General features: G+C 65.1%; 1 protein-coding gene across 3 annotated transcripts; it reads left to right on the forward strand.

Annotated features, from left to right (window-relative positions):
- The first annotated feature begins 2,506 nt into the window (after positions 1-2,506).
- Positions 2,507-11,597, forward strand: TMBIM6 (transmembrane BAX inhibitor motif containing 6). 3 transcript variants are annotated; one of them, XM_039514808.1, is made up of 10 exons: positions 2,507-2,663; positions 8,078-8,184; positions 8,514-8,622; positions 9,040-9,160; positions 9,463-9,511; positions 9,597-9,694; positions 9,771-9,850; positions 10,408-10,508; positions 11,096-11,168; positions 11,477-11,597. In XM_039514808.1, exons 2-10 carry the CDS (start codon positions 8,129-8,131, stop codon positions 11,498-11,500), a joined length of 711 nt encoding a protein of 236 aa, XP_039370742.1. In that variant the 5' UTR covers positions 2,507-2,663; positions 8,078-8,128; the 3' UTR covers positions 11,501-11,597. The 3 variants fall into 3 exon arrangements, with proteins under 3 accessions (XP_039370742.1, XP_039370743.1, XP_039370744.1); XM_039514809.1 differs by lacking the exon at positions 2,507-2,663 and adding an exon at positions 5,469-5,623; XM_039514810.1 differs by lacking the exon at positions 2,507-2,663 and adding an exon at positions 7,626-7,648.
- The last annotated feature ends 336 nt before the right edge of the window (positions 11,598-11,933 follow it).

The following is an 11,933-nucleotide window of genomic DNA, read 5'->3' on the forward strand; positions in this document are numbered from 1 at the left end:
ACTCAGCGCCCGGCACCGCCCCGGGCAGATGTGCCCCGCATCGCCCAGATGTGCCATTCGCTCTTGCCCCACCTCCTCCCAGCTCGCCCCCCCGCACCCAGATGTGCCGCTAGAGAGCCCCCTACTGCCCAGATGTGCTGCCCCCATAACCCGCAACACAAACGTCTCCACCGCTCAGCCCTGCCCCCCCTTCCCAGATGTGTCGCCTCCTATAACCACCTACCCAGATGTGTCGCCCCCACCGCCTCCCGGCCCCTCGCTGTGCTGGCCCCATGGCCCCTTAACCTCACTCTGTGCCCAGATGGGGCTACCCCCTCCCCCGTCAGGCCAGGGATCTCAAAGCGCTCCACAAGCGAACATCAGCCTGGGAAGCTCAGGCCAAGGGAGACGAACCGTGGCTCGCCCCAAGGCGCACAGCACCGCCAGGGGAGAGCCAGGCATAGAACCCAGGAGTCCTGTCTGGCCCCCTCCCCAACTACTGCTAGACCGCACGCCCCTCCGAGCTGGGGCGTGAACCCAGGCGTCCGGCCCCCTTCTCCCAGCCGGGAGGTCCCCTGCTCGGAAGGGAGAGGCCGCCCCCTGCTGGAGCATGCGGGGACAGACACTCCCAACCGGGCACAGAGCAGGAGCCAGGCGGCCCCCAGAACCTGGGGGGGGCGCAGAACCCCGCGGGGAGGGGTTGAGTAAAGCACGCGGGGCCGGATTAACCTTTTGTTAACAGAGGATTCAGGGGGCCCGGGGCAAAGCGGGGGAGCTGCGGGGCTTGTACTCACCCGGCGGCGGTCCCGGTCTTCGGTGGCATTTCAGTGGCGGGGGTGGGGGGCTTCAGTCGCTCCCCGTCTTCGGCAGCACTGAAGCCCCCCCCGCCGCCGCTGAAATGCTGCCAAAGACCCGGATCCCCGGCGGCCCAGGGCTCGCGGCCCTACCCATGGAGGCAATGGAGCCTGGCACGGGGCCAGCCAGAGGCGATGGGGCATGGCAGGGGAGCCCCACTCCGCCCAGTGCCAGGGCACTAGTGGCAAACCGCACCGTGGTCTGACCAGCATGTCCCCGCCCCTCAGGGTCACCCTAACCCAGTGCCGCGCCGCACGCCCCCCGCCCCGCCCCCTGACTCCCTATGTCCAGTGCCCCCCCAGACCCGCCCACAAATGCACAGTGCCCCCCTGCCCACAGCCCCCCCACAGCTGCCCAGCCAGGGCCCCAACACGCCCAGATCTGCCCCGTCCCTGCACAGACCCACTCCCCCAAGCCCTGCCTCCCCGCCACACTCCCCGGCCCTGCAGCAGCGCCAGGGCCGGGACTCACTCCGGCTCCTCGGGAGTGGCGCGATCAGCCAGGCCGGGGGTCCGCAAGCCAAGCCCTCCGCACTGCCCCCCGCTCCCCCCCACACACCTGGCTGAGACCCGCCAGGCTTCCGCACAGGGGGGATTTTCCAGGCCATTAACCTCTCTGGGCCTCAGCTCCCCCAGCTGTGAAATGGGATAATCCCCCCCCCCCCGCTCGGGCTGTGCGCTCTTGGGGCAGCGCCGGGGCCCCGGGACCCCCTGTAACCCAACCAGCAGGACTCGGGATACCAACGCGAGCGCCGCAAACCGCAGGCTCCTGCGCACCCAGCCCGGCCAGGACCCAAATGTGCCGAGCCAGGGCTGGGAAACCTGCGCTGCAGCCCCCTGGCCCCTGCCCCGGGTGGGGCGGGCCGTGCACCGGGTGCCAGGCCTGGGGGCAGCCGCCCGGCACCGGACCCGGGGGGGGGGGGGCGCGCGCGCAGCAACCGGCAATGGACCAGTTACACCGGGGGGGGGCCGGAAATGCACCGGGGCACCGGACGGGGAGGGGGCCGGAAATGCACCGGGGCACCGGACCCGGGGCCGGAAATGCACCGGGGCACCGGACCCGGAGGAGGGGGCCGGACATGCACCGGGGCACCGGACCCGGCGGAGGGGGGGCCGGAAATGCACCGGGGACACCGGACCCGGGGGGGGGAGCCGGAAATGCACCGGGGGCACCGGACCCGGGGGAGGGGGGGCCGGAAATGCACCGGGGCACCGGACCCGGAGCAGGGGGGGCCGGAAATGCACCGGGGCACCGGACCCGGGGAGGGGGCCGGAAATGCACCGGGCACCGGACCCGGAGCAGGGGGGGCCGGAAATGCACCGGGGCACCGGACCCGGGGGAGGGGGGGCCGGAAATGCACCGGGGACACCGGACCCCGCGAGGGGGCGCTGCCTCCCCCCATCCTGCGCCCCGCCCCCGCCAGGGGGCTCCCCGGCCGGAGCCTGCAGCGCCCGGTCCGGCCTCTGGGGGGCCCCTGAGGCGCTGGCCAATAGGGCAGCGGGGGCGGGGCAGCCGCTGATTGGTCAGGGTGAAGGAGCCACCACTAACGGACGCGCGCCAGTGACGCCTGTTTTGGTTCTCGAGGGGCCAATGGCGGCGCCTGGGGCGCGGCCGGCAGCCTATGGGAAGTGGCGGCGACTGAACGTCCCAGCGCTACCCAATGGGAGGCGGCGAGTGCCGGGCGGGGCCAGGGGCACCCAATGAGCGGCGGAGGAAGGCGGGACCCCGAGCTGGGCGAGCCAATCGGCGGCGGGGGGCGTGGCCTGGTGGCAGGAGATCGAGGCCGGAGACACGTACGGAGCAGAGCGCGGCGGTGACGGAAGCGACAGGTGAGAGCGGCCCGGCCCCCCCCTCCCCTAGGCCCGGCCGAACGGGGGGGATGGATCCTCCCCCCGGCTCGATCCCGGCCCCCCCTCCCGCCGAACGGGGGGGTGGATCCCCCCAGCCTAGCTCGGCCCCTCCCCCCCGGGCGCTCTGCGGAATGGGGCGGGGGGGGCTGACACCGCCCCCTCCCGCCCTGTTTCCGGTCTCGAGGCCTGTTCCCTCCCGGAGAACCCAGGCGTCCTGGCCCCGCCCCCGCCCAGTCCAGCCTAGCGACGTTTCGCGGGTCTCTCGCACGGGACAGCCCGGGCGTTACACGCTGTACGGCCCGCCAGGCTGGGCAGCACCTTGCTCGGGACGCGGGAAGTGCCCGGCCAGTCCGGCTGGCCCAGGGGCCCCCGGGGAGGATGAGCCGCTCCCGGGTTCGCCTCCCAGCTGGGGTTGGGCAGGAACCCGGGAGTGTCAGGAGCGGGTCTAGAACACAGCGATCAGCCCGCGAGGAGTCACTGGGAGCCGCTGGGACTCAGCCAGGATAGGAAATTGCAGAACTGCTAACGGGGGGATGGAGCCCGATGCTTAAATCAGCCTCTGGACCAGATGACTGGCGGGTAGCTACTGTAGCGTCCCTATGTGAGGGGATCCTGGCAGTTGCAGGCCAGCGAGCCTGACTCACCATACCAGGCAGTTGTAGAATGTTGCCAGACACGTCGCTGAACGCAGTTTGTCGGGGGAGAGCGTGAACACGGCGTTTGTAAAGGAAAATCGCGCCTCGCCAATCGACTAGGATTCTTTGAGGGAGCTGACAAGCATGTGGGTGAGGGTGATCCAGTCAAAAGAGCGTATTTGAATTTTCAGACTGACTCTAAGCAGGCCTCTCACCCATAGACTGTTAAGGGATTTAAGTAGCCATGGGATACGAGGGAAGGTCCTCTCATGGGTCAGTAACTGCTTGAAAGATAAGAAACAAACAGTAGGAATAAATGGTCAGTTTTCGCACTGGAGAGATGTGAACAGCAGAGTCCCCCAAGGATCTGCCCTGGGACCTGTGCTGTTCAACATATTCCTTAATGATCTGGAAAAGTGGGTGGTCAGTGAAGTGACAAAGTTTGTGAACAATCCAAAATTATTCGAGATAGTTAAGTCCAAAGTAGACTGTGGGGAGTTAGAGAGATCGCACAAAAGTGGGTAACGGGGCAACAAAATGGCAGATGAAATTCAACATTGATAAGTGCAAAGTAATGCACATTGGAAAAAATAATCCTATAGATACGTATACAGTGATGGGGTCTAAATGAGCTGTTACCACCCACGAACGAGATCCTGGAGTCACTGTGGATAATTCTCTGTAAACTGCAGCCCAAGTGAAAAGGGTAATAGTATGTTAGCAACTATTAGGCAAGAGAGAGAAGAAACAAGACAAATATCATAATTCCACTGTATAAATCCCTGGTGCACCCATGCTTTGAACACTGTCCAGTTCTGGGTGTCCCATCTCAGACAGTATCTCGTGGAACTGGAAAAGGCTCAGAGGAGGGCAGCTTCCATCAAGGGGGAGACTAAAAAGATTAGAGCTGTTCAGCTTAAAAAAGAAACAACGGGGGAGGGGGGGGCATGTGATCTATAAAATCATGCGTGGGGTGGAGAAAGTGTTATTTACCCTTCCCACAGTACAAAAGTCAGGGGTGACACGGTTAAATTCATAGGCAGCAGGCTTAATACAAAGAAGAGGAAGCACAACTCACTTGCAGAAGTCATTGCTAGGGGATGTTGTAATGGCCAGAAGTATAACTGAGTTCCAAAAAAGGGCGTAAATTCATGGAGGATGGATCCATCCTCCATTAGCCAAGATGGTCAGGGACGCAACCCCATGCTTGGGGCAGCCCTAAAGCACAGACGACTGGAATGGATCACGCCACGATTGCCCTGTTCTGTTCTCTCCCCGTGAAGCTCTGGCGACGGACCGTTGGTCTGACCCAGTCTGGCCGCTCTCATCTTCACCTCAACTCCAGCTCCTGTTTGGTCAGTTAACAAGGGACCAACAGAACCAATGGGGAGCAGATCCCCCCCCTTTGAAGGGGTATTTAACCCCCCTCCCAGAGCATGACTGTCTGAAAGGGGCTCTCCGGAGCAGCTGGGATGAAGACAGTAGCAGAGCTGGGTCTAGGCACCCAGGCCCCGCGGAAGGTTGATGCTACCCGGCTGGGTGCGGTTGGGCGGGCTAGATTCTGGCGATTAGTGCGGAGCAGTTCGGCTCCTTACTAGCCCTGCGCCCACTCAGAGGTTAAAGGCCTTTCCCCAGCTCCGATACAGAGAACAGCTGGGGGAAGGGAGCAGAGGAGTCCGACAGGGTGGGTGGAGGACTCCTCGGGGCTGGAAAACCTCCGGACTCTGAGCTGGGGGAGAACAGCGAGGGCAGGACCCCGACAGGCCCTGTGACGGGCCAGGTGTTGCAGCCCAGACTGTAAATCCGCCCCCTCAGTGCTGGCAGAGCTGGAGTCCATGCGACTGCCGAGGACTCAGGCCATGGGAAGGCCGAGGAGGGAGAGATGCTGGGGGACCTGGGGATGCTCCCCAGGAAGGGGAGGGCTGCGTAAAAGGAAAAGACATGGGCCAGCCCCCTTTGTTGCTGTGTGGAGCACCGGAGCTGTGACTCCCGGGGAGTCATGGGGCCTTGGCTCCCCGTCCCCCTGCAGGATTTCGGGCAGGGCCTGGCTAGCTTGTTCGGGCAGGCCGGCTACCGCAGGAGGCAGAATCAAGTGCCTGGGGAATGGGAATGATGTCATAGGGGAGGCTGCGATGTCATGGGGTGGCTGTGCCAGTGGTTCTTCCCTGCCGGCCCGGCGTGAGGGGGTCTGCATCTGCCTAGCGCAGGCGTTTCTCCCCCTCCCCTGCGTGGGGGCAGCACAGGCGGCTCTCGGAGCCGAGGTTCAGGCTCTCCTCGGGGCAGGCGCCGCAAGGCCAGGACTTGGTGGGTAAAGGTTGCAGGGGTGGCCGGGTTAGTTAGTCATTGATGAGCCTGGGTTCGGCTCCCTCCTGGGCAGGCTGGTTACTGACCTCGCCCTGGGGGGTCCCCACTAGCGATTGGACAGCGTGTCCTGCTGCTTTCAGAACGTCGCCTGGAGCCGGAGCCCGGTTACACCTGTGTGAATTCAGAGCTCGCCATTGCAGTCGAGTGCTCTGCGGGGCTGGGCTGTCGAGTGGGGGAGCAGCTGAACTCAGCACCGCAGGCTCACACGCTGTTCCTGGGCTCTGGGTGGGGAGTTTCCTGGTTCTTCTTTCCCTTTCGCTTTCCCAGTTCCCGGGCCCAGAGGCAGGGCTCCCGGCTGCCCTCGCTGGCTCTGCTGATGTGCAGTCCCGGGTCCCTCTGCCCCAGTGGGGTCAGGCTGACAAACCCCAGCCGAGCAGGCCAGTGTGGCCACCTGCTGCCCGTGCCCATCGGGAGTAGTGGGCGGGTGAGTTGCGCCCGCCGTCTGGGCCTGCCAGACACGCACCAGGTGCCGACCTAGTTTGGAGCCTTACTCTGACTCACTGCAGCTGGGGCGTAAACGCTGTGTCCTACCCTAATTCTAGCTTGGGAGCCGAGTCCTGACCCTCCTTCCCTGCCGGGGCTGGTGCTGCAAGATGTCAGAGTCGCAGCAACACCCCAGAGGTGGCTGCATTCTAGGCCATGGGAGAAGCGATTCCTCTGAGTGCCTGCATGCACATAAGGCCGATGGGTTTCAGTAATGTTACCCTGCTGGAAAGTGGGGGGCTGAGGGGATCACCCCGCTCTCTGGAAAGCAGGCGCTGGTAGCTCTTCCTGTGGCAGATCTGCCTCTATTCCGGGCTGACGATTCCTTCTTCACCATGTCTTGAAATGGCCTGAAGTCCCCAGCCCCCGCCAGCCCTTGCCCTGGTGGCAGGAGAGCTGGGCACCCCACCCCCAGTGCTGCCAGCAGCAGGGCTGCTCCAGAGCTCCTGCTTTCTGTGCACACGCTGCCAAATCTGGACCTTTGGCTTGGCACCCGGGCCTGGGCATTCTGGGCTGGCCAGTGGTGCTGCCAAGCTGCACATGGACGCCCTGAGGGTGTCAGTGTTCTCCAGCCCCTGACCATCGCAATGCCCAGCCCTGCGCCCCTCCGGCTGCACTGCGACCTGCGTCCACAACGGGTGGTGGCTTGGGCTGAGAGTCCCACGGACCAGCCAACTTCCCGGGCAGGGGAGCAGCTGTTGGGAAATCCTGGCTGAGCGCGCGTGCACCAGGCCCTGCCAGCAGCGACGGCCCTGGGGCCCAGCCCCAGCAAAGGGATCAAACACCCTCCGTGGCCCTCTCAGAAGGGGGGTGGCCAGACCTAGCTCCGTGTCCCTGGGACGCTGGCTGCTGCTCCACGTGTCACTCGTTAACGTGCTGCGAGCCATTCCCACTCTCCCCCCAGCCCCTTCCACCCCCACTGGGACGGGCCCCTTGAGCCAGTGGCTGGACTGGCTTCTGCACACTGGGGTCTGCAGTAAAGCCCAGCCGGGGAGACCTGCTCTCGCTGGGGTTTGACTCCCGAATGGACAGGAGGCAAATGTGAGAGGGAGCCATGTAGGGCCAGGGAGCAAGGAGCCTCCCTGCCCGGGTGGCTGAACCCAGCGCTGCAGCCCGTCCGGTGCCAGCCCCGCCTGGGATGTCATTAGGGCGCTAATGGAAGCCTTGAACAAAGGCACTTTCCAGCCGCTCTCGCCTGCCAAGTGGAAATCCGTGGGGAGCTGGGCTCGCAGGGAGCCTGTGACTAGCCCTGCAACAGCCTGCAATAATTGCACCATCTAGATGCTGGGCCCAGAGCCCCGGGTGGGGGGATGAGACGCCAGACGCTTCAGAGAGGTTTGCACAACAGCTGCACAGCTCCTGCCTGGCTGTGCTCCGGAGCCACGCCGAGAGCAGGGTGGGCGAGAGGAGCTAGCCTGGGGCGACGGGAAGCCGCGTTTCTCTGTGGCTGGGGGAGGAGATCCCTCGGCAGGCAGCTCCCCGGTGAGTCAGAAATCTCTTCCCAGCTGGCGTGGGGCTGGGGCAGTGAAAGGACCTGACCCTTCCAGGGGCAGCGGCTCAGTGCCGGGTTGTGTCGCTTGCTCTGTCCTGGTCTGCGATGACAGTTGGCTGCAGAGGTGGCACGGTCTAGTCCCCCTGGACCCTGCTGGGCACACCACGGGCACTCAGATGCCAGCTCGTGGGGGGCACGGTCCCTTCTTCACTCCCAGGTCACTTCCTCCCAGTGGGTCGGATGGGGTGGGCACCCCCTGCCAGCTGGGGCAGAGCGGGATGCTCAGACCCCCAAGCTGGGAGGGTCTCCAGGCAGGTCTCTGGAATGAGCTGGGCAGCCGGCCTGGGCTTAGCACAGAGAGCCGGGCATGAGGAGTCCAGCTGTGGCCCCCACTGACGCGAGTCCCCTGTCTCTTCCAGCTGGTGCAGTTCCCCGAAGCGAAGGGTGCATCCCACCCACCTGCCAGCGCCATGGACGTGTTCAACCGGAACATTGACTTCAACGCACTCTTCAAGTTTTCCCACATGTGAGTGTGGGGTTCGCTCCACCGGGCCCTGATCCCCGTGGGCAAAGCCTTAATGGGCCGGAGTGGGGTCTGTGGTTGGGGCCGGGGAGCCAGGATTCCTGGGGTCTGGTCCCGGCTCTGCCTCAGATTCCCCATCCCGGGGCGTGGGCACAGCGCTTCGGGATCCTCAGCTGGCCGGCACAGCGTTTCTGCTCCATCCGGTGCCAGTGGCGGTTCTCTCTCTGGCTCGGCCGGCAGTTGAGTGCGCCCATGCGGGGAGCCGTGGGCCGGGCCGGGGCGGGCAGCTCTGAGACCTGGTGGGCACTGATTTGCTTCTGTCTGCCCCCCAGCTCTGCCTCCACCCAGCAGCACCTGAAGAAGGTCTATGCCAGCTTTGCTCTCTGCATGTTCGTGGCAGCAACCGGAGCCTACATCAATGTGGTGACCCATCTGCTCCGGGTAAGGGCTGTGCTCGGTGGCCACGTCGATCCCCCGCTTACGGAGGGCACCTCCTTCCTCCGGACTGAGTGCTGGCGAATGGGCCCCGTGGGTACCCGTGCCAGGTCCTAATGCCCTCGCAGGAGCAGCCATTGACCAGGGAGTGCTGCAGACCCCTGTCTAGTGCCCTGCCAGCCCCTGCATCTTCTCCCCACCCGGGCGGGCGTGTCGGTGCTGCCCCCCATTGCATTCAGTGGGTAGAGCCGCCCCGGGCTGGGATAAGAATGGGGGTGTCCTGTGTCACGACCTGACCCCCCGGGAGCGTCTGCAGCCTCCTCCCTTTCCATGCACTCCCCGCGATGGGCTTGGCTGGTGCTGCATCGCCCGCAGACCCCACACCAGGCTCAACTTCTCGTGGTCTGTCTGTCTGTCCAACAGTTCAGCCTGCTCTCGGGCCTGGGCTCCCTGGGCCTGCTCATCTGGCTGATGGCCACGCCCCACAGCAGGGAGACGGAGCAGAAGAGGCTGGGGATTCTGGCTGGCTTTGCCCTTCTGACTGGTACGTGCGGAGGGCGCCTGCCCCATAACCTCCTGGGCAGAGGGGCCCTTCTCCCCTGGGGAGCCTGGGCCCGCGACACTTACCATCCTGCCCCTCGCCCTGGGGCCTCTTCTCCAGTGCTGGGCACGGCGGGGGAGTCACGTGGGCAGTGGGTGGCAGACCCAGGCGTCCGGCCGTGGGGTTCCCTGCACTAAGCACTGGGCCTTTCTCACCTGCTCTGAGCCCGAGGTGACCTCTGGCCGCCGATGATGGGGAGTGGGGGTGGGGCTGCTGTCCTGACGTCTGTCCCCTTGTCCTTGCAGGAGCCAACCTAGGTCCTCTCCTGGAAATGTGCATCACCATCAACCCCAGGTAGGCAGCGTGCGGCGCGGCGCGGCCGGGTGGGGGGGTGCCCATGTCCGTCACGGCTCTTCTCACCTGTTCTCCTTTCCTGCAGCATCATCCCCACGGCCTTCCTGGGCACCGCCGTGATCTTCAGCTGCTTCTCACTGAGCGCCCTCTACGCCAGGCGCCGCAGCTTCCTGTACCTGGGAGGTAAGAGCCGGCCGCGGCCCCCCCGCGCCCCAGCCTCCCCCTCCCAGCCAGGCTCACGCCTCCGTCTCTCTCGCAGGTTTCCTGCTCTCTGGCCTCTCCCTGATGCTGCTATTCTCCTTGATCAACGTCTTTGTGGGGTCCACTTGGCTGTTCACGGTGAGTCCTGCCCCCCTGCATTGAGGTCCTGCCGACCCTCCCCCCGACCAGCAACGGCAGCCATCAGCACTGGGGCCAGCGGGCGCCTCGGGGCCTGGCTGGGGGAGCTGCAGCCGGAGCGGGTCCCGGAGGCAGGCCTGGGCCACGTGGTGATGGAACCTGTCGGGAGCCGCTCCTGGGCCCAGCTGTTGCTGTCTGGGCAGACAGGGCCCGATCCTGGGAAAGGTGGGTGGGCCCTTTGCAGGATCGGGCCCTCATCACTCCCACTGCTGGGCCATGTTTCCAGGCTGCTTTGCCTGGCACCCACCACGAGGCTGGAGCTGGTTCGGGTAACTGCCAGCTGTGGGGCAGCAACCTCGCCTCCTGCATCTGCCCTATCCCCGGAGCAAGCGAGCCCTGGGTCCTCCCAGCCAGCCGCAGGGCGGCCAGGCGCTGGTTCACCCATAGCCCGACTCTCCTCTTAGCTGGGGGGCAGGGACGGCAGCCCCTGCTGCTCATGGGGAACTGCACTGAACAGCCATGGGGGGGCATCCCTGACTCTCCCTCCTCCCCACCAGGCTAACCTGTACCTCGGGCTGATGGTCATGTGTGGGTTCGTCCTCTTCGACACGCAGCTCATCATTGAGAAGGCGGAGAGCGGGGACAAGGATTACATCTGGTATGGGGGGGGCAGGGATTACAGCTGGTATGGGAGGGCAGAGTGGGGGCAGGGATTACAGCTGGTATGGGAGGGCAGAGCGGGGGCAGGGATTACAGCAGGTATTGGAGGGCAAAGCGGGGGCAAGGATTACAGTCGGTGAGTGGGGGCAGGGATTACAGCTGGTGGGGGGGCAGAGATTACAGCTGGTATGGGGGGGCAGAGCAGGGGCAGGGATTACAGCTGGTGGGGGGGCAGAGCGGGGGCAGGGATTACAGCTGGTAGGGGAGGGCAGAGATTACAGCTGGTATGGGGGAGCAGAGCGGGGGCAGGGATTACAGCTGGGGGCAGAGCGGGGCAGGGATTACAGCTGGTATGGGGGGGCAGGGATTACAGCTGGTATGGGGGGGCAGAGCGGGGGCAGGGATTACAGCTGGTGAGGGGGGCAGAGCGGGGGCAGGGATTACAGCTGGTGGGGGGGCAGAGATTACAGCTGGTATGGGGGGCAGAGCGGGGGCAGGGATTACAGCTGGTGGGGTGTGTGTGGGGTGCAGCACGGCAGAGATCCCCCCGCCAGGCTGAGCCCCCCGACTGTCTCTGCCCCCCAGGCACTGCGTGGATCTCTTCCTGGATTTCATCAACATCTTTCGGGAACTCATGATTCTGCTGGGGATGAACGAGGTGAGTCCCTGGCTGGCTCCAGGCCCCGGCCCTGCGGCGAGACCCCCTGGACACTGGCCAGGTTCGGCCCAGGAATTGACTGGGCCAGGGGCTCTGCGGTGGGCAGCAACCAGCACCCACCAGGCCCCCTCCCTCCAGGAGCCCCCTGGAGACGAGCTGGGCCGGAGTGGCGCAGGGCTTGGCGAGGGCACAGGAGGCCGGGCCCGTGTGCTGGGTTCCCCTGGAGCCGGGGCTGCCAAGCGTCCGAGCCGCCCGCAGGCTGGGCCGAGCGCCAGGCTGGGGCACTGACACGTCCTCTCCTCTTGCAGAACAAGAAGAAGAAGGAGAAGTGAAGCGCCGCCAGGTGCCGGAGCCCCCCCCCCCCCATCTCCCGCCCCCTGAGACATTAAAGGGGCTGCGCTCTGCCACCACAGGCAGCCACTCGCTTTCCTATTTTGTGGGTTGTTTTCTCTTGTTTGAGCTTTTTTTGATTAGAAACCAGCTGATTAGCAGCTCCTCCTCCTGGAGTTTGGTTCCCCCCCCCTCCCCCCCCCCCTTGCTCCTTGGGAGGCCTGGGCCAGCCACATGCAGCGTCCCCCCCACACCTCCTGCCCCTGCCCCACCCAGCTCCACTGGCTGAATCTTTCCCGGGGTTGGGTCCTTCAAAAACGTCTCTCCCTAGTAGCGAGAGCGGGGCCAGGGGCCTGGCCATACAGGGCTCTGCCTGGAGCCGCCACCCCCAGATCCTAAGAGCCCAGACGCCTCCATCTTGCAGCAGCCCTGCCC

Source organism: Mauremys reevesii, linkage group 25, assembly GCF_016161935.1.
Source record: "Mauremys reevesii isolate NIE-2019 linkage group 25, ASM1616193v1, whole genome shotgun sequence".
NCBI lineage: Eukaryota > Metazoa > Chordata > Testudines > Geoemydidae > Mauremys > Mauremys reevesii.